General features: G+C 33.9%; 1 protein-coding gene and 1 pseudogene across 19 annotated transcripts in view; both read left to right on the top strand.

Moving 5' to 3' along the window:
* Mkln1 (muskelin 1) overlaps positions 1-22,641 on the top strand; it is a 302,986-nt gene that overhangs the window by 253,958 nt on the left and 26,387 nt on the right. For all 19 annotated transcript variants that reach the window (XM_078040552.1, XM_078040549.1, XM_078040543.1 and 16 more), the window contains one exon: positions 21,525-21,672. In XM_078040552.1, coding sequence (XP_077896678.1) covers positions 21,525-21,672 — 148 coding nt within the window. The remainder of the gene's footprint in view (positions 1-21,524; positions 21,673-22,641) is intronic.
* LOC101960395 (succinate--CoA ligase [ADP/GDP-forming] subunit alpha, mitochondrial pseudogene) lies at positions 342-5,177 on the top strand (annotated as a pseudogene).

Genomic DNA, 22,641 nt, shown 5'->3' on the forward strand with positions numbered 1-22,641 from the left:
ACACTCTAACCCATTTTTTTTTAAACCATCCTTAACCCTTTCTCTATTTTTTATTGAAATAATTCTGAGTTAGAGGAAGAAACTCCCTAAATCTTTTTTAAAATATGTGAATAACTATTGTTATTTTATTCAAGCAGAAAGATATATGACTTTATACAGCAATTTGTGTGTGTGGGGGGGTATATGCACATTTATGGGGGGAGGGTTATTACAAGAAGCAATATCTTAAAAACTGTAATATTTTATATTTGCTAATTCTTTCTACCTTCTGTTTTCACTGTAGTGATCTATAGATTAGATAGCAGCATAGTAGGAAATATCTTTGTTCTGAATGAAGATTCATGTTATTGGTAACATCTGATAAGTTTATAAGCTTAGTATCTAAGAAGTTATTAGCCTAGTGATAGGGTAACTGGTTTGCCCAGTTTATGCATGTTGCCCTGTCATAATTATTTTTTTAATTTTTTTTGTTATACCTGAACACAATATCTTTATTTATTTTTATGTGGTGCTAAGGCTCAAACCCAGTGCCTCACATGTAAGAGGCAAGTACTCTACTGCTGAGCCACAACCCAGCCCCTGTCATAATTATTAATAGTTCCCTTTGTACTCTCAAAAGTGTCTTGTTTTGATAGTTTATGGTTACTCTACATAATAGCTGATTTACCTGTGATTTCTATACCCAATAGAATGGCTTTGATCAAGCCCAGTGGTTTAAATTGCATATGTGTGTGTGTGTGTGTGTGTATAATTATTATTTGGGGGGGGGCTGAGATTGAACCCAGGGCTTTGTGCATGCAAGGCAAGTACTCTACCAACTGAGACACATCCCCAGCCCTACAAGATAGATTTTTAAATTGCTGGTTGTTTGAATGTAGATAAAATGGGGATAAAAACACCTGTCTTAAGTATATCATTTCTGGATAATATGTTGATTAGTCTTCTAAAACAGAGCCAAAACTAGAAAAAATATCTTTTTCTTGAAATTGTTCATATTAAAGAAGAAACACCTTTAAAAATATTCTTCTATAAATAGAAGATAGCACCAAAGTTTAAAAACTACCTGTGAAGTAGTTTGACTGGAGGACTCTACTCCAATCTTTTCTGCTAGACAGAAAGCAAGAGATTCACCCTCTAGAGATTTATCTTCACTACTACAACTAATAAATTGATTAATCTTGATGTCCAGTTCCCAACACAGTGGCTGTGTGAACACAGATTTCTATTAAGTTTTTATTTCTGTACTTTTGCCACACAGTTTGTTAGACATCTTCTGGGTAGGACCTTGCCCATGAGAGAGAGACAAAACCTAAACAAATCTGAAATAATGAGCAGGACACAATAAATAAAAACTAATCAAGATCACCTTAGAGAAAAAGATATTATAACCATTAAATTATAATAGGATGCAATCAGAGATAGACAAAAAATAGCTTTTAAGGAATTTGTTTTGCTAGAATAAAAAAGTGGAAACACTGAGATTAATAGAAAGAAATCTCCCTTAAAGTAGAGAAAAAAAATCAATCTAGCCAGGCACCATGACCCATATCTATAATCCCAGTGCCTTGGGAGGCTGAGGCAGGAGGATTACAAGTTTAAGGCCAGCCTCAGCAACTTAGCAAGGCCCTAAGCAACTAAACAAGACTCTGTCTCAAAATAAAAAGTGGTAGGGATGTAGCTCAGTGGTAAAGCACCTCTAGGCTCAACCGCCAGTATCCCCCAACACACACCAAAAAACAATCAATCCAGAAAATCCACTTTTTCTTCAGTGAGCAAAAAGAATGTAAGAGACTAAAATAATAATAGAAATTTTCCAGGGCTGGGGATGTGGCTCAAGCGGTAATGTGCTCGCCTGGCATGTGTGTGGCCCGGGTTCGATCCTCAGCACCACATACAAACAAAGATGTTGTGTCTGCCAAAAAAAAAACTAAAAAATAAATATTAAAAAAAAATTCTCTCTCTAAAAAAAAAAAAAAAGAAATTTTCCTCAAATTAAAAAGTATTGACCTCCAGATTATAAATGTTCTCCTACAGAAGTCAGTAAACTGAATTTAATGAATAAATTCATGAAGTCCTCTTACCATGAAGTCATATCATTATGCATTGTGCAGTTCCATTTATCTGGTATAAAGAGAAGTTCTTAAAAGTTTCTAGAGCAACATGAGGTTCAAAGGAACAGGACTTAACAACGATAGAAATTCTCAGCAACATTAGAAGCTATGAGATACGGGGAAACCACATTCTTGAAAATTTTGAGAGAAAATTATCATCAACTTGGAATTCTATTTCTAGACAAACAGTAAAACAAAAGGGAAAAGTATTATTTTCATACATGCAAGGTTGATCAGTGAAATATGTTTTCCTCCTAGTAATAGAAAAATCTATTAAATGCTAGGCCTGGTGGCACATGCTTTATAATCCCTGCAACTCAGGGAATTGAGGCAGGAGGTTGACCCTGTCTGAAAATAAAAAGAATTTGGGATGTAGCTTAGTGGTAGAGTGACCCTGGGTTCATTCCCAGTTGGGAGTAGAAGGGCAAGTAAAGAAAAGCCATTAAACAGTGGCTTAAACAATTATAGAATCATTTCTCTCACAGAATAAGAAATCAAGAGTTAGATTGTCTGGGATTAATGTAGTGATTCAACAGTTTCTGTTATGCTCTTCTTTAACATGAAGCTGTAGCATCATGCCAGCAAGTTGTGTGAACTACCTCAAACATAATTCCTTTGTTCCAGGTAAGAAAAGAAAGAAACAAAGCAAAACCTGCCCAGCAAACTCCTTGTGGTACTCTGCATACATTTATTTCATTGATTAGAACTGTGAGACCTGGCTTCAGTAAGTCTAGGAAAGCAAATATTTAGCATTTCCAGTCTTCATGTAGTACACTGGGGGTAGTGGTTTGGAAATGGCTATTGGATCATGCAGTTAGTGGTGTCTTAAGCAGTCTTTCTTGGGATGTTAGTACACCTTACACACTAATAAAAATCATTAAAAGTAGCAAAAAGAAAACATAGGAGCTGGGAAAAAGAAGATCCAATACAGGAAAGCAACAAAGGGGCATCCCAAGATGACACTTGCACAGTGAACTTAATGGATATCCAGTTCAAACTAGTGCAGGATAACAGAGAATAGACCTTTTTTTTCCTTACAAAAATGAGGTTTATAGAGCCACTGCAGTTGCAACCGCAACCGTAGCCTCTGGCAGCAGCTGCCTGGCTGCCACTTGCCTGCTGTCATGTGCCTTTCTGCTGCAACAGAATGCAATTTAGCATTGTTCCAGTGTAGCTTTCTAGAGACATCAAAATACAAAGGTCGTTTGCCAGGGTTTCACAGGTAAGCTGGGCACCTTTCATAGCTAGCCTGCAGGCATTGGACTATGGCACCAAACTCAGTGAAGGAACCACTCCAGGGAAAGGAGGCAAGACACATCTGGATTTACCTGCCTTTAATACTGTGAAGGAGGCCAAAGAACAGACAGGAGCAACAGCTTCTGTCATGTATGTTCCTCCTTCTTTTGCTGCTTTGGCTATTGATGAAGCTATTGCAGCAGAACTGTCCTTAGTTGTGTGCATTACTGAAGGTATTCCACAACAGAATATGGTAAGGTTCAAGCACAAACTGTTAAACCAGGGAAAAACAAAGCTAATTGGGCCAAACTGCCCTGGAGAATGCAAAATTGGCATCATGCCTGGCCATATTCACAAGAAAGGAAGAAAAGGTATTGTGTCCAAATCTGGCATCCTGGCTTATGAAGCACACCAAGCAACACAAGTTGGATTGGGGCAATCTTTATGTGTTGGCATTGGGGGTGATCCTTTAATGGAACCAGTTTTATTGACTGCCTTAAAATCCTTTTGAATGATTCAGCCACAAAAGATATCCTATTGGTTGTTGAATTGGTGGTAATACAGAAGAAAATGCTGCAGAATTTTTGAAAAAAACATAATTCAGTTCCAAATGCCAAGCCTGTAGTGTCCTTCATTGCTATTTTAACTGCCTCCAGGCAGGAGAATGGTTCCTGTAGGAGCAATTATTGCTGGAGGAAATAGTGGAGCTAAAGAGAAGATTGCTGCTCTTTAGAGTGCAGGAGTTGTGTTACCATGTCTCCTGCACAGCTGGATACCACCATCTAGGAGGAATTTGAAAAGAGGAAGATGCCAAAAAACAAAAAGGTCCTGAAACTGTGGAATGAGTCATGATAGATTTATGAACCATTGAAGTTTACTTCTGTTGTCCACCAATTGTCAGCCTTTGTGCCTGGCCTTGGTCTTTCATCAAAACAGGAAGCCAAAGTAAAGTTTTAGAATGTCCTAAATTGAGATATTTTCACCTGTTGTGTAACAGGAACAGCCATTTGATTTGGGGAAGGAAAAAAATATGAGGTTTCTAGACAAAAATAGACTAAAAGATGTGCTTAAGCTTTTGGAATAAAAAGGTAATTAGGTAATTAGCATTATCTGAGAAAAGACAGGAACACACACACACAAAAAAAGGAAAAAATTTGTAAGAAAGGGGATATCATCACAGTAAATTTATTAGCTATACAAGTGAGTAGTATTTCTCTAACCATAATTGTGCAAAAACTCCAATAAGTTTAACCAAAAAAGGGATTAAAATTTAGTGGGAAGGTGTGTCATACAAATCTTAAAATGGGAAGTCTTAGGTGATGTCTAAAATAGTAACTTCAGTGTATATGATATAGAAGTATGGATCTAAATGGCTAGTAACATTACCTTGTTTAAAACTATCTTTTTTTTTTAATTCATTTATTTTCTGTTGCCATAAGATAGTGTGGAGGCATCTGATTTAATCTTTTACTTCTTCTGGCTTTTAAGAGTTAATTTAGATTCCCAGCATCACAGAGAGAGAGAAAGAAAGGGGTTGATTTTTTAAAAACTTTCCATTAGAATAATTAGGAGGAGATTGGTAAGACTCCTACAGTTCTGACCATAGCTCTCACTGAAAAAGATAGTGAATAATAATTGATACAACAAATGTGCTGGCTCAGTGTTAGACTTGGGTGCAGTTGTGAAACAAGGAGATCAGAATATTTCAAAGTGCTGATAGTCTAGCTAGTAGATAATATTCTCATGGATAATAATGACTACTCTTTATTTAGACAATGTTGGGGATGCCAGAATATCTTCAATTGTTGGTGTTATTTACAAGTTGGAAAATTGAAATTATTGAGGTTAAGTAATATATTCAACATTACACAATGAGCATTGAATTTAGTTTAGAATATAATGGAAAGAGGGTATTTTTTCCTGCCATTCTGAACTGTATTTTTCAAGATTAGAAAAAAAAAAACCTGCTAACTGTGATAATGGCAGAATAGTAATTTTAAAAAAAATCTAAAGTAAGTAGGCTTTAATGGTTATCATCTGAAAAAAATTTTAAATGAGTTATTTGTAATTAGATAGTAGTTTGCAAAATTGTTTATTTGAATGCTTTAGTCATAGTTATCACTAGTTTTAGAATTAACAAAGTATGGTACTTGTTCTTTTTTTCAGTTTTTGTTGTGATTCTACAAGTAATAATATTGTAGAGAATTTTTTAAATATACAATGATACCAATAAAAATTATCAAACCATCCAAGATAAACTATTAACATTTTGGCATATGGCATAATCTTTGATAGAATTATTTATTATATAAAATCTGGTGTAATTTTTGTCTTCTGTATTTTTTTTTTTTTTTAGGTGTCAATGGACCTTTATTTTTATTTATTTGTATGCAGTGCTGAGAATTCAAACCCAGTGCCTCACACATGCTAGGCAAGCGGCTCTACCACAGAGCTGCAACCCCGGCCCTACTGTATTTTTTAATTTACATTAAATTGTAATTTTTTTCATCATTCTGGTTTTATTACCATGAACTAGAGTTATTAGTAGAAAAGACAAGTGGACTCATTCCCTAATTACTACTATAATCACCTTTTCTAAAATCAGAATCACCATTTTTCCTGTGCAATATTCAGTTTTTAAATGATTTATGGTGAGCTGCACCACAATGTAATAATTTAATTCATTAATAATATTTGTTGATTGTCTGCTAGTATCTAGGTTTGTCTCTCTTATTCCCTCCTTTCCCACAGAGTTCATTGACTTCTGTATGGAAAGTATTATTTCAGGCATTTGGGAGTCAACTGTGGACCTAGAGAATGAAATTCTCTCAGAGGATTCACATTCTTGTGGAAAGAAACCTACAGTGGTGTTTAAAGTACTGTAAAGAAAATAATTAGATGCTATGGTAATGAGTAACATTGAGGTTTCATTTAGATAGAGTAGGTTAGTAAACCATGTCTGAGGAGGTACTCTTTAAGATTTAGGATGAGAATAGAAAATGAGGAAGAACCACATGAAGAACTAAGAGCAGAGTTCCTGAAGCAGAAAAGAAGTTGATATGTTCCAGAAACAGATGGGCTGGTGCAAAGGAGGAATGTGGGTATGAAATGAGATTAGAGATATAGATATGAGGGTCTTGTGTACATGCTAAAAATTTTGTTCTGTTTCTAAATAAATTTGAAAGTGTTAGAAAGGTTTAATGTCAGTGTCTTGATCTGATTTGTTCTGAAAATACCACTATGTTGTCTAGGTATACATTTTCCAAGTAGTTAATTTTGATAGTTTTCATTGAGTTGCACTGATCAAAGGCTATGTGTATAATGGGTGTTATACTGAAGATTTTTATGACAGAGTTGAGCATCGATAGGATTAATTGGAAATCCCCTCCCCCAAAACTGTTACAGTTATACTTGGAATTGAGGAACTTCAGTGGCTCTGTTGATATAATAGAGTGAAACTGAAATTACTTTCTTGTCTTCCTTTTTTTTCCCCTATTCATTTCTATCTCCCTCCTTTTCTGTTTTCCTTCCCTTCCTTTCTTCTCCCTTTCCTTTTACCCTTTTCCCTCTTCCCCTTCACTATTCTAGCTTTCCAGGACCTATTTCAGTTATCAGAACTATGATATATTGCCCTGTATTGTTCCAGAGCCTGTTAGTCGAGACACTTTAGGCAAATTACCCAAGGTCTCAGACTTTGTTTCTGCATTTGTGAATTACCAGAATTATAATTTAAGGAAAATAATGTGCCTGCTCATAGCTTCTCTGTGAGTGGAGATGGATTAACTCTCAAGTTTGAGTTGCTGTTATTGTTACATGTCTCAGTTTTCTCAAGAGGATATCAATACTATCCTCAGGTAATACTGATCTGTCCAGTAATTATCAAGTCATGTCAGTTTTACTCCATCTATTAGCATTGCTGTTTTACTGTGTACTAGTTTGGACATTATTGCCTATTTGGTTTGACTCTAGTCATTCTCTTGTTGCGTACTCCATATTTTCCCCAACCCATTCCCCATATTGCATGTACAATACAGCTGTTCTGTTTTACCTATTAAGAATAGAACCATATGCCTTCACATTTATTCAATAGATATTTTTGGCCAACTGTTAGATGCCAGATAGTAAGCTAATAAGCAGTAGGTAAGCAGCTTGGAACAAGCGCTCTATTTTCAAGAAGTTTATGGTTATGTATGGAGAAGAAAAGGAAATAAATTGACCTTATCTTTTTGATGAGTGGTAATTAAGATCAGAAAATATCTTTAAAAAAAAATACACAACTGGTGGTTTTTCTTTCTTGCTTTAAATCATTTAATCATTTGTGCTTGCCTTCAGGATTAAGTTTAAACTCAGCCTGACTCAGTCATGACAGGCCCCAACTTAGTTCTTCAGTCCCATTCTTGATTTCTCCATCCTCTCTTCTACCAACTCTTCCTTCATGATCACTATAAAATATTAAATTTTTATGGTTAATATACATTTTCTTGCTTTTGGACTTTCCCTCATTCAGTTCTCCCCAGCTTTCCTTCCTACATTCAAAATATAGTTAACTCATGTTCTCTTCTTTTAGCTTGTAGATAGCTGTCATCTTAAATTCTTCTGTAACTCCTTAAGTCCAGGTTAGAAATTCAAGTATATGGCTCTAGCCATAATTGTTAACACAATCATTGGTATCATCTGGCAATATAATCTTTTTTTCCTCAGTGGGTTTTTTTCTGATTATCTTTTTAAAACTTTATTTATTTATATTTTATGTGGTACTGAGGATGGAACCCAGTGCCTCACACATGCTTGGCAAGTGCTCTACTCCTAAGCCCCAGCCCCAGCCCCTGGCAATATAATCTTGACTCTTGTTTTTAAAACCTGTGAAAACCTCTGACCAAATAAACATACCTTATTCAGGATTTCTTAAAGAGGATTCATTCTTTTAAGTATTCTAGGTCTCCCAAAAAGCATACTGAATTCAGAACTATGATGTACTGTTTGTTCTTCCATGAAATTACTTCACTTTAAAAAGTACATTTGCATTTTATTTGATCGTCCTAGATTACTACTTACTCTGTAAGGCTTAAAAAGTTCTTTTAAGGGGCTGGGGTTGTGGCTCAGAGGTAGAGCACTCACCTAGCATGCATGAGGCTCTGGGTTTAATCTTTAGCACCACATAAAAATAAAGATATTGTATCCGTCTATAAAAAATAAATTATATAAATTTTTTTAAATGAAGCAGTATATTAGCTGGATGCAGTAGTGCATGCCTGTAATTCCAGCAGCTCAGGAGGCTGAGATGGAAGATCTTGAGTTCAAAGTCAGCCTCAGTAAAAGCGAGGCTCTAAGCAACTCAATGAGCCCCTGTCACTAAAGTACAAATTAGGGCTGGGAATGTGGCTCAGTGGCTGAGTGCCCCTGAGTTCAACCCTCAGCACTCAAAAAATTAAAAAAATAATGGAGCAGTATACTATTTAAATTCTATTATTATTATTTGTGTGTGTGTGTGTGTGTGTGTGTGTGTTACTGGGGATTGAACCCAGGGCCTTGTGCATGCAGGGCAAACACTCTACCAACTGAGGTATATCCCCAGCCCTAAATTCCCACATTATTAAATATTCTTAGAAAATACCAATTTTACCCATTATGTATATGCTATGTAGCTTATTTAACCAGTCTGTTGTTTATTAACTGTTCTTCTAAATCTTGTTTACTACAATTAATTACTGTAATTTGAGATGGATTTAACATATAATTACTGTGCTTATGATTCACTAATGCGGATTATTTGATTAAAACTATATTTACAATGTGTGTTGCAAATTATATTTTTGGATGTCACAGAAGAAATTTCTTTGAACTATTGAGATCAGTAATTAGAAATGAGATATCTCTAATTGCTGCTTTTAATGATTTTGTATAGTCAAATACTGTAAAAATCTTAAGTCATTGCTCTTTATAATGATTTGAATGTATTATATTAGATTTAACATCTATGAAAAAACTTCAACTCCAGTTTTTTTTATGAGTATAACAATTTTCTGCTTCGCTCAGAAGGAAATTATAATTTAAATCAGTGGACTTGGCAGCTACTTAGAAATAAGAGATTTATTAGCATTGTGTCTAACACATACATAATTACATCAAAATTCAGCATATCTAATTTGGGTTTATCTCTTAAGTTTTGGCAATATGACCATGAACACAAGGGGTTTAGCAGACTCCCTGTATGTAAGCTCTGTATTTAACAGTAATTATGTTTAGAAGATGATCTGTCACAACACTAGAGTTTTATGATTTGCTATAGAACCTGTTTTATAGTAGAAGTACTTTCTCATATCTGTATTCACTCAAGGTAACATATATGGAGTTTTCACCATTTGCCAGATGCTAATGTAATAGGGAGGGAAAAGCTTTACTGCTTCTCACTCCACTGAAACTCTCAGGAGACAGGTTGGTGAGAAAAATAGATTTATTCAAAGCCAGCTTTGAGGAAAATAGAGGAGATCTTTTTATTTTTCAAATCTCCATTTTTGGAGATACCAAAAGCGTTTTTAAGAGAAAAGGAGAAACCAGGCTTAGTTGTGCCTACCTGTAATCCCAGCTACTTGGGAGATTGAGGTAGGAAGATTGCAAATTTAGGTCAGTCTCTGCAATTTAGTGAGACCCTGGGTCAAAAGAAAAAATAGAAAGGGATGGGGTTTTAGTTTAGTGGTACCATACATCTAGGTTCAATCTCTAATCCTACGGGGGTGGGGAAGAGTAGAACAAAAGGGCAGGAACTAGACACATGTAGATTTAAGTTAGGCTGTGTTAATCCAGGAGCATGTCAAATTTAAATTCCTTGACATCTGTTCTCAGCAAGAGGAAATAAGAGCAGTTATCAGGAAGTTGGGATGCAGAACAGTACTTATCAGGTAGTTGTTTATAAATTCAAAGGGGTCTTGTTTCTTTAAGTCAAGCATTGGTGATATAGTGCTCTTACAACTGATCCCTGTTCTATAATAGTTATATGTTTACTTTTTAAATTTCATAAATTCTTTTAACTCTCTTTGTTCTAACCATTTTAGCAGATTGGATGTATTTGAAGAAATGGAGAATTGAGAATCAAAAGATTTGGCCTCTATTCATCTGGGTCTGCCTGTAATCCCTTTGCAACTTTGGCAAATTTATGTAATTTCTCTGAACCTGATTATTCATCTGAAAATGAGGGGATTGGACCAGTTGATCTTAAGACTTCATCTAGCTCCAGAATCTTGACAATTTAATTTCATTCCCTTCTGCTGTTTGGCTGTAAAACTAACATTAAAGGGCTGTGTGAGTTACATCTGCAAGAACTGATATATCTATAAATATATTTTCATTAAAATTTTAAAGGCAAAATCTTATTTTAATTTTGGCTCCAGGACTGCACTTATTAACAGTTTTTAAAAACATAATGAGTCTTTATGTTTTTTGACCCTTTTAGACTTTTAGCAATTAACTAAGACCAAGTTATCATTATAGAGAAGACTTTGACCTAATGATTTGCTATAATTAATATATTGCTGAGCTATGAATGATAATATTATTTTCAATGTAACCTTACTTCTTTGCTGATTTTAGTATCTTTCATATCTGGTATGTTATTACCTCTGATAAAAACAGATTCTCTCAAAACTATTAGTAATAGTAATTTTTCCTAATTTTTTCTTCTACCTGTTAATATAGCTTTGCTGGTTACAAGCTTATGAAAATATTTTAAATTGTTAATATAATAATTTTAACTTATTTGATAGTATATGTGAATGAATTAGTTCATCTAAAAATATTCAAGAATACTAAAGACAGCTTTGAAAATGAAAGATAATGAAATAGTACTAGCATTACCCGATATTTATAAAGCTACACTTTGTTACAGATTAACAGAATAGAATAACAGCATTAAAATATCCCTAGATATGTTTGATAATTTAGTATATGGTAAAGTTGGCATTTCTAATCAGAGAGGGAAAGTAGATTATGATATAAATCTTTAAGAGTTGGCATTTTAAAAAGAAAAAATGAAGATCTGGATCCCCGTTTGACTCCAAAAGCATAGAAAACAAAAAAGGAGAGAGGGAAGGGGGGAAGGAAGGAGGATTTATAGAGATAAGCATATTTATCTCTATAAATCATATTTTTTTTCATAACTTTCTTTTTTCTAATTCCATTAATACCACTGTAATAGCCCAGTTAATGAAGATGGAGATAGTGGGCTTTTCATTCTTCATATTGTATGATGACTATGATTTTATAAAACTTTATGTAAAGTTAAGTGTGTGGCCAAGTAATATATATACATATATTTCCAACCATATAGGACTGTGTGTTAAAAGTGATGACTTTTCAAAAGTGGGAATTTTTCAAAAGCAAGGTATTTTAATTATAAACTATTAAGAGTATTGTTTCTTCCATTCTGTCTTCCCTTCTTTTAAGAAACTTTCTAGTGGCATGAAGACAGTTTTAAGGATTGGACCAAGACAAAATTTAGTTTAAGACGAATTTAATTTGGCATTTTTGGAATATTTTTGGATTGAGATCACTTCTGCATATTCAGTTACTCTGTTAATATCTAGGAATTAGAATAGTTTTAAGAAATGCTCATACCACCACTATGCTGACTCACCTGCCCAATGACACAAAGCTACAAAACCAGTTACAAGGCCAAAATTGTAATACAGATTTTTAAAACAATGTAGGATTGGGAGCAGATATTTTCAAACATTCCATAAAACCCAGAAATCATAGAGAGATTGTTTGATATTTTGCAAATCAATAAAATTATATATGAATACTTAAATATCAAATAGTAAATGACCAACTAGCAACTAAGATAAAACTTAGTATCTTACTGTAAACAAAAACTCTTAGAATAAATCAGTCAAAAAGGGATGATCCTCTAGTAAGACAGTGGCACATGGCTTGAATAAATACTTCAAAGAAAAAAATAATTCAAATAATGAGGAAATGTACTTCTATAAAGATGCTCAACTTCATAATTTTTAAAATAAAAATTAAAAGATCATTCATGAATGTTGGTATGGTCATGAGAAAGCAGACATTCTCTTAACTCTGGATGAAATGTAAATTAGTACAGTCTTTTGAGAATACTTTTTATCAAAATATGAAAGATGTATACTCTTTATTTATTTTATAATACTTTTTTTAATTGACAAAAAAATTTTACAAGTTTTTGAGGTACATATAATGCAGTATATGTATACAATGTATGATGACCAAATCAGGGTAATTAGCATTTCCAGTTCCTCGGATATGCATCATTGATTTGTGTGAGCAACTTTTGAACTCTCTTCTAATTATTTTGAAACATATAACAAACTGTTGTAAACTACAGTCACCTTACTGTTCTACAGAGCACTATTGCTCTAATCTAAGTGTAATTTATCAACTTCTATATTCCCTCCCCTCTACCCTTCCTAACCTCGAGTGAGAACTCCTCTACTCTACTTCTAGATCAACGTTTTTAGCTTTCATGAATAAGTGATATTATACAATGTTTGTCTTTCTGTGCCTGACTTATTTTCACTTAACCCATTTTGCCCCATCATCCCAGATGTGATGGGGCAAAATGGGTTAAAAACTTAAATATAGAACAACATGTGATTATATAATATATAATAGGAATATAATTATAATATTAATATAATATATAAGCTTGAGATTATTATTTCCAACCTATTTCAATGCACCTGTGTGAGTTTTATTGAGATATATATTCTTTAAATAAGCACTTTTCCCCCAGGAATTCATGCTACTCACATAATTTACAGCTACATTTAAAAAATAAATGAATGAATGAAGAAGTAAGTAACTAAGTAAATAAAGATATACAGATATATTTATTGCAGTACTCTGCAAGGGGAAAAAGTCTGGAAACAACTTTTAATTGTTTACCAGTTTATGTGGTTAACCATTGGTTAGATGGTTGATCCATTGAATGAGATTAATGTTTTGTAGCTTAATATAAATGAGGTAGATCAGTAAATACAATATTGTTGAATGTCAAAAACTAGTTACAGTTTTACAAAAAATAAATGATGAGTGATGGAAACCTAGGTTTAAGAAAAAATAATAATAATTTGAAACTGGAATTGTTGCTAGAGCTTAATAAGGTTCTAGCCAACACTTAATATATCCCAAGTTTAGATGATAAGAATGTGGCAACATAAGAATTTGCCTACCCAATTATCTATTGATTCTTTCTTATTAAACAAATCATAATTTTGTTTAATGGCAAGTTGCCCAGTCCCAGAGAATGAATCATAATTAGTTTAAATCAGTCATTATTACCCTTTTGCAGATTATTTCTTCACATCTTTCCCATATAACGTAGTTCTGGCCAGTGAGACATAGAAAACTCAGCTGGAGGACTTTGGAGAAAAAAAAGTCCTTTATAATGAAAATGGAGCTAAAGAGTCTTTTCCATCCCTTTGTTAGGTGTTCCATACAAGGATATGATGTTTAGAGCTGATACTGACAACTTTCAAAAATGAGGGGAGGAAAAATCCAAGATAATTGCAGAGATGTTAATCTAGTACCATGACCATGTTTTGGTTGAACTATCAAAATAGTCCTGAGACCAATATGCAAAATTTTGTTATATGAGCTAATTAATCCATGTTAGGTTATCTTGATTCCTAACAAAAAGAGAACTCTTATTTATTAAGTTTCTTATTTCTGTGATAATTCCAAAGCTTGTTCTTTTCCTATGCTAAAGTAATCAATAATAAATATGGGATTTTGACCATGAAGTTAAAGGAGGGGTGTGTAATGCAGTAATGTGTCTTCTTTTGGAATTGAAAAGACTTTAAAAATATTGCTATTTTTATCCCCCCTCTAAGATTTCCTTATAAGTTAAAAATTCTGACAACCATCCTCATTTGCTTATTAGATAAATCAAGAAATGAGAAAAAAATATGATTCAGACTGTCAGATAAAATATTGTTTGACTTCCTCTTTTAGTTGTCCTATTTTAAGTTTTGAAGGTTCTGGAGAAGAAATAGGAAAATTGGAGGATTATTATTGTGATTTCTTACAAAATTTATAAAAATAACAGATGACAGTGATAGTTGTTTATTATATAATTCTCATCCTCTTGTTTTTTCATACAAGTGTCCTTTCAAAATGTGTTCATTATTAACATATAATCTCATTTATTCATCTTCTTGATTAATTTTTCTTTGAGTCAGTTTATTAACTACTCTTTTAAGATTCCTGGCATTGAGTCAAGCTTTTTGGCAGTTGAGTTTAGAAGTCTTTAAAGTCATTGTAAATTTGTCCTTTTTCTCTCCTTCTCCCCCACCCATTATAAACTATTAAATTGAAGGTTGTATTAGTAGTTGTGACATGTTAATATAACAGCTTCTTTCTGGGTTTTGGCCTTTAAGTCTTTTTGGTTGTTGATAATACCATTTTTATTGAACCAATTATTGTAATTATAAATGTACACGTAATTAGTGAAGCAAAATTCAAACAACGTAGACTACTATAAAATACTTCTGTCAATGTAGTAGACTAACATAGACTCTTAATTCCATTACCCAAAATCAAAACTGCAGAAATAAAATTGAAAGGCAACTAGATTTCAGAAATTAATTTTAAAGGAGTCTGAAGGCTGTCTTTCACCCACCTTACATCAGTTCTTGACGTTTCACTATAGAAGCAAAGAGCAACATTATGGCCTCACAGAAACTATTGGATTTCAGAAGTGATACAGATATATACTGATATCTGCTTTCAATAGTTTATTTTTTCTTCTATTCCTCCTTTAAGTCCAGGGAGACTGTCATCTGCTTTCCCCAAAGATTGAAAAGTGTAAATCCTTACATAGGGGCATGCTAGTATACAGAAGTGATTAACTGGTTCTTTGTACCTGGGCATCACTGCCCTATGACTTTTCCCTTCATTTCCCTTAAACTCACTAGTACTGTTGCCAGTTCAAGCCTAGCTTCTGAGTCCTCTGAGATGTATCTTATCAGAAGGAATAGCTTATGTCCTGAAAAGTATTACCACACAGACCAACATAACTAGACAATTATCTCAAAAGAAATTCATAAATTTACAATATATATCATCTAAAGCAGTGTTGTTAGAGTAGATAAACCAAGAATTTAAAATAAATGTGATTGCCTTTCAACCAGAACCTCCATCTTTCAGTTGTTTGCTAAAATGAGGAACACGAAGGGAAAGAGGACAGGTTCCTGACACAGGTTCTCTAGGCATTATAGAAAATATGGAGTTGTTCCTTTGGTCACATACATCTCAATCTATATGATAACTGGTACTGTAGACCTCAAGGGGATGAGTACTGTTCAAAAAGGAATGGGTACATGGCAACAAATTTTATCATGGCAAAACTGAGTGTACATTCTGTCAGCAGTACTGGGTACTGTGGCCTACACCTGTCATCCCAGTGACTCAGGAGATTGAAGCAGTAGGATCACAACTTTGAGGCCAGCCTGGATAATTTAGAAAGACCTTATCTCAAAAATAAAAAGAGCTGGGCGTATAGCTCAATGGTAAAGTGCCCCTGTGTTCAGTCCCTAGTACCAAAAACAAAGCAAAAATTCTTTCGATATTTTTGTAAGCAAATAGAGACAAGATTTTTGCCAAGAGAATTAATTTGTTTGTTAAGCATATCAAGTACTCTTAAGACTCATGACGTCTTATTAAATTGCATGAAGGTAATGATCAGGAGGACCAGTGGAAAGGAACCTGAACTGCTAGAACCTATTCTCTATTAATTCATAGCATAATTAAAACAAAAAAGTCTGTGTAAAAACAAAACAAGTTCTGTATACTTAAAGCTATAAGGGGACATATGCTACAATCATAATATAGGCTAGGCATGTTGTCACACACCTGTAATCCAGCAGCCTGAGAGGCTGAGATAGGAGGATTGCAGGTTCAAAGCCAGCCTTAGCAAGGGACTAAGCAACTCAGTGAGACCCTGTCTCCAAAAAAAATACAAAATAGGGCTGGGGATGTGGCTCAGTGGTTGGGTGCCTCTGAGTTCAGTCCCTAGTACCCTCCCCGCTCCCCCAGAAAATAATACAATATATGTAAGCAGGGTGAGTGAATTAATCATTTGAAAAATTAGAATGAATACACTTCCAAAAAGAAGTAGGGAAAAATAAAGAGAAAGTATAAAAGAAAGGCTACATGTGGTGGTGCATACCTGTAATCCTAGCTATCAGGAGGCCGAGTCATGGGGATCGAAAGTTTGAGGCCATCCTGGGCAACTCACTGAGATCCTGTCTCAAAATAAAAAGGGCCAAGATATAGCTCAGTGGTAGAACACTTATTAGAGGCCGGGGTTTGATTCCCAGCACTGCTGCCAGGAGAAAACAAACTAAGAAATATAGAAAAGAGTTGTACACATGCCAACATCTTAAAAGGAATTTCAGTTAGAAAAATAAAAATTTTAAGAAGACAAAGGAAATGAAAAAAATAAAAGAGGAGGTAAAATTTTCAGAATGCAAAAAAGATGAAGGGCTTCATATTGGTGAAAGAGTTCATGGCATATCAGACAAGACAAGGAAAAATGCAAACTTAAGCATATTAAGAATATAACAGAGAAAACTCTGAAAGATTTTTGAAAGGACAGATAATGTATATTGGAATAATAAGGTAGGAATATATCAGAGTGTTTAACAGCAGTACTAAATGGAAGAAAACAGTAAAGTTAAGAACTACCCAGGGATGGGGCTGGGATTATGGTTCAGTGGTAGAGTGCTCGCTTAGCACATGCGAGGCCCTGGGTTCACTCCTCAGCACCCATTAAAAAAAAAGACAAATAGACACAGGAAGAGATGCTAAGCCTGCTTAATCATTAGGAAGTACAGATCAAAACCATGATAAAAATGCTACCTCACACACACTAAGATAATTATATTATGAAAGACAAACAATAGCCAGGCACGGTTGTATATACCTGAAATCCAGTGGCACAGGAGGATCCCAAGTTCAAAGTCTGTAAACAAAAAAATAAAATATAAATTTTAAAAAGGGCTGGGGATGTGACTCAGTGATTAAGCACCCCTGGATTTAATAGTTGGTAGCAAAAACCAAAACCACAATAACAAAAGTTATTAAAAAACAATATGTTGATAATGATGTGGAAAGATTGGAACCATTATAAAATGGTAAAATGTTGTGGGCATGAGGAGATGGAAAGTGACTAATAATTAGGATACAGTTTTCTTTTTGAAGTCATGAAAATGTTCTAAAATTGGAAATGATTTCACATCATTTCACAATGATGTGATTATACAAAAAATATCAGTGTCCATATTAAATGAGTAAATTGTATGTGAATTATATTTGTTTTCTAAAGCCATAAAAAGCTTGAGTAATAGCTTTGAGTATAAAACTTGTAGGCAAAATCAACAATATGAAGTATAAGTGTCATATTGGATATCAAAGATGAAAGAAATGGGACATGAATAGTTTGTAGTATGCTTTGGGTAAAAACTTTTTTTAGTTTTAGGTGGACACAATATCTTTATTTTATATTTATGTGGTGCTGAGGATCGAATCTAGTGCTTCATGCATGCTAGGCGAGCGCTCTACCACTGAGCCACAATCCCAGCCCCCCAAAAAACAATTTTTAATAATACCTAATAGTACAGCTTTATAAACATTGTAGTCTTACCTCTCTGGGTATTATAAACCTACTCACTGCTTCTGTTTACACAAGGCAATCCTTTCATTTTCTCTTCTGCCACCAATATTCTTCTAAGCAGAATTTGATATTATATAAAATGAAATGTATAAAATTTGATTTTATACTTTCTATGCTCGTACATGCACCTTTCAGTCCATTGTTTCTTTAATCCATTCTCTTTGATGGCATCCTCCCTACTGTACCATTATATAGAATTTGGATTTTCTTTCCTTCTCCATTAATTTCCATTCCTCTTCCAAATTTCTATTCCTTCAGCGGGTCCTTATGTAGGGATTCTAAGGTAAATAATTTGTTGCATGGGCTCATTTAAGATTATGCTTCCTTAATGATTCTGTTTTATTGTGGAACAGAGGTCAACAAACTTTTCATATAAAGAGCTTAGATGTGAGCTGGAGTTGTGGAGTTGTGACTCTGAAGTAGAGCACGTGTCTCACATGAATTTGATCCTTAGCACTACATATAAATAAATTAATTAATTAATTAATTAATTAATTAATTAATAAAGGTATTGTGTCCATCTACAACCAAAAAAATTTATTTTAAAAAAAGAGCTAGATGTGATGATTATTTTTACTTTTGCCTGCCGTACTTTGCAGTAACCTTTCTATTTTGGGGTGAGAACAGCCATAGGTAACATATAAATGAATGGACATGGCCTGATATAACTGAGCAGGCCAAATCAAACCATAGTTTGCCAAGGTGTGTTTGAGAATTCTTAATTTATATACTCACTATAAAGACAAAATAAGATAAATTTAAGTGGAATACATTTAGGTATTTATATCTTCTACTTTCACCACTTAGGAAAGAGGTCCCATTTCTTCACTGTTTTATCTTTCTTCAGAATTATCTGAGGAACAGTGGTTAGAACCTCAGCACATCCCTTGAAAATTTACCAAACTTTATTAACAGAATACCAGACTTAACCACTAAAACTATGGTGTGAGAGTTGTTATTAAGATTAGATCAGTGACTATAAAAATAAATATAAATATTGTGCATAGATGCATACAAATTATGCATTATATTTTATATGTGCTTATAATTTTGTAATATATAGACTGTGGATTACATTTGGATATTCTTTGAAATGTTCCAAATTTATTGAATAGGAATGTAAAAGGACACATGAATTTAAATAAACTCAGAATAAATCAGTATATGGCTGTACAAAATTAGACTAAGAATCAGTCCAGGCGTGGTGGCACACACCTGTAATCCCAGCAACTGGGATGGTTGAAGCACGAGGATTACAAGCTTGATGCTAGCCTTAGCAATTTAGCAAGATCCTCAGCAATTTAGCCAGACGCCTGTCTCAAAATAAAAAAGGACTGGAGATGTCCTTTTTTAAGATGTCCTTTTTTATGGGGAATTGAATCCATGTGTTCAATTGAACACATGGATTCAATTCCCCATACCAGAAAAGGAAAAAAAAAGAAAGAAAGAAATCAAGATCAGTATAGCTAACATCTCCTGCCATCATATTCTAAATTGATATAAGTATTTTTCTTCAATCTGATGTTTGTTAAGCTTTTTGAGGATTTGATAATTGTTCATGGTTAAAAGAAATGTAGTGTTGAAGCAGTGACATTATTTTATATCATAGCAATTATGTTGTCAAATTGCTGAGACCATAAAATATATAAACTATATATATAATTACTTTACAACTAATGTGTCCAAATAATAAGAAAAATTTGCATTTGCTATATCAGTGTATTATAAATTACTTGATAATGCAGAATGATCATAACTTATTTAATGGATTCCTTAGAAAAAAATTCTACCTGGGGAGTAAAATATTCTCAGGAAAACAAAATGACATAATATATCTCAGATTTTTAAATTTTTTGTAGAAATTATTATATGTCATGAACAGATATTTGAATGATCCTGATCTTATTAAACAAACATATCTCATTTTTGGTCTAATTTTTTTTGTTTACAGGTCAAAAATTGAATATTTTATCTCTACTTTTAAATGAAACTGACCCAGTAATAAGTTAATTAAAGCATTATCTTTTCTACCTCAGATTAAAAAGATTATGTTGTATACCTCTCTCTCCTTCTAGCTCCATTCTGATAGTGGACATTCATTTATTCTTTCAATAAAAAGTTTTTAAAAATGTTCAACATCTATAGTAATTAGAGAACTGCAAATTGAAACTACCCTGAGATTCCATCTCTAGTCATAATGGCAGTTATCAAGAATACAAACAACAGGGGTTAGGGTTGTGGCTCAGCAATGGAGTGCTTGCCTATCACACAAGGTCCTGGGTTCAATCCTAAGCACCACATAATAGATAAATAAAATAAAGGTATTGTGTCCAACTACAACTAAAAAATATTTTTAAAAATTACAAACAACAATAAGTATTGGCGAGGATGTGGGGATAAAGGCACACTCATACATTGCTGGTGGGACTACAAATTGGTGCAACCAATCTGGAAAGCAGTATGGAGATTCCTTTGAAAACTTGAAATGGAACCACCATTTGACCCACTCCTCAATGTATACCCAAAGAACTACATCAACATTCTATAGTAATGCAGCCACATAAATATTTATAGCAGCTCAATTCACAATAGCTAAAGTGTGGAAGCAACCTAGATGCCCTTCAATAAATGAATGACTAAAGAAACCATGGTATACACAATGGAATATTACTCAACATTAAAAGAGAATAAAATTATAGTGTTTGCAGGTAAATGGATGGAGTTGGAGAATATCATGCTTAATGAAATAAGCCAATCCCCAAAAAACAGGGCCTGAATGTTCTCTCTGATAAGTGGATGCTGACCTATAATGGGGGGGGGGGATGCGCATGGGAAAAATGGAGGAACTTTGATTGGGCAAAGGTGAGGGAGAATGGGAGTAGGAAAGATGGTGGAATGAGATAGACATCGTTACCCTAGGTACATGTATAACTGCATGTATGGTACAACTCTACATCGTGTATAACCAGAGAAATGAAAAGTTGTGCTGTGATTGTGTACAATGAATCAAAATGCATTCTGCTGTCATATATACCTAATTAGAATTAATTAATTAATTCAAAAAGAAACAGTTGAGTAAATATTGTATGTCAGGCCCTATTCTAGGCTCTAGGAATAAAATAGTGAACAAACAACCTCTGCCCTTATGGAGGTTACATCTAGACAGGGAAAAGGCAATAAGCCATCTTCTACTGTTTAGTGAAATGGATTATGGGGTTGGAGCTCAGTGGTAGGAGGGCTTTGCCTAGCATGTGCAAGGCATTGGGTTTGATTCTCAGCACCACATATAATAAATAAAATAAAGATATCATTGACAACTAAAAATATATATATATATATTTTAAAAAACAGATTATGCCATTTGTTAGAAGATAAGTACTGCAGATACATAGAACAGGATAAAGATGTATAATATTAATCTATGTAACATGAATATTGTCATCTTATTTTTTTTTTTCCCCAATTTATAGTTCCGATGACAGGATTCACACAGAGAGCAACTATTGATCCAGAACTGAATGAAATACATGTCTTATCTGGACTCAGCAAAGACAAGGAAAAAAGGGAAGAGAATGTCAGAAATTCATTCTGGATCTATGACATTGTGAGGAATAGTTGGTAAGCAACCCTTAACTGTGCTGTAGTCCCAATGTTATATTTATGTGAGGTTTATTCAAAAGATGAGAGAAATAAGAGGTTTGTGTTAATTTAAATATCCATATTTTTAAAAAATCGGTGTTTTTATAATGTCAGTATCATAGATAAAAATTTGTGTGTATACAGGAGTGTTGAGTGAATGGAATTCTGTGTTGTGCAGTTAGTAGATAGTTCCTTGTCAGGGAGTCAGGAGAATTACAGTTAGTCTGCTACAAAATAGATGTATGAACTTGAGAACAATGCTTTTTTTTTTTTTAGTTGACACATTATATGTAAATGGTGTATAATTTTTCATTCTTCTGGTTGTACATGATGTAGAATCACATTGGCCGTGTAGTCATATATATACATAGGGTAATAATGTCTAATTCATTTTACTGTTCTTCCTAGCCCCAGGCCCCCTCCCCTCCCTTCACTCCCCCTACCTAATCCATAGTAAACCTATTCTTTTACTAGCTCCCCCAACACCTTATTGTGAATTAGCATCCACATATCAGAGAAAACATTTAGCCTTTGGTTTGGGGGGGATTGGCATGATTGGTAAATGGATAACATGATATTCTTCAGCTCTATCCATTTACTGGCAAATGCCATAATTTCATTCTTCTTTAAGGCTGAGTAATATTACATTGTGTTTATATACCACATTTTCTTTATCCATTCATCTGTTGAAGGACTCCTAGGTTGGTTCCATAGTTTAGCTATTGTGAGTTAAGCTGCTACATCACTGTAGTATGCTGATTTTAAGTCTTTGGGGTATAAACCGAGGAGTTGGATAGCTGGGTCTGAGGAATCTCCATATCACTTTCCATAATAGTCACACCAATTTGCAGTCCCACCAACAATGTATGAGTGAACCTTTTCCCCCACATCCTTGCCAACATTATTGTTGTTTGTATTCTTGATGGTTGCCATTCTGACTGGAGTGAG

The sequence above is a fragment of the Ictidomys tridecemlineatus genome, chromosome 2 (assembly GCF_052094955.1).
Source record: "Ictidomys tridecemlineatus isolate mIctTri1 chromosome 2, mIctTri1.hap1, whole genome shotgun sequence".
Taxonomy (NCBI): Eukaryota; Metazoa; Chordata; class Mammalia; order Rodentia; family Sciuridae; genus Ictidomys; species Ictidomys tridecemlineatus.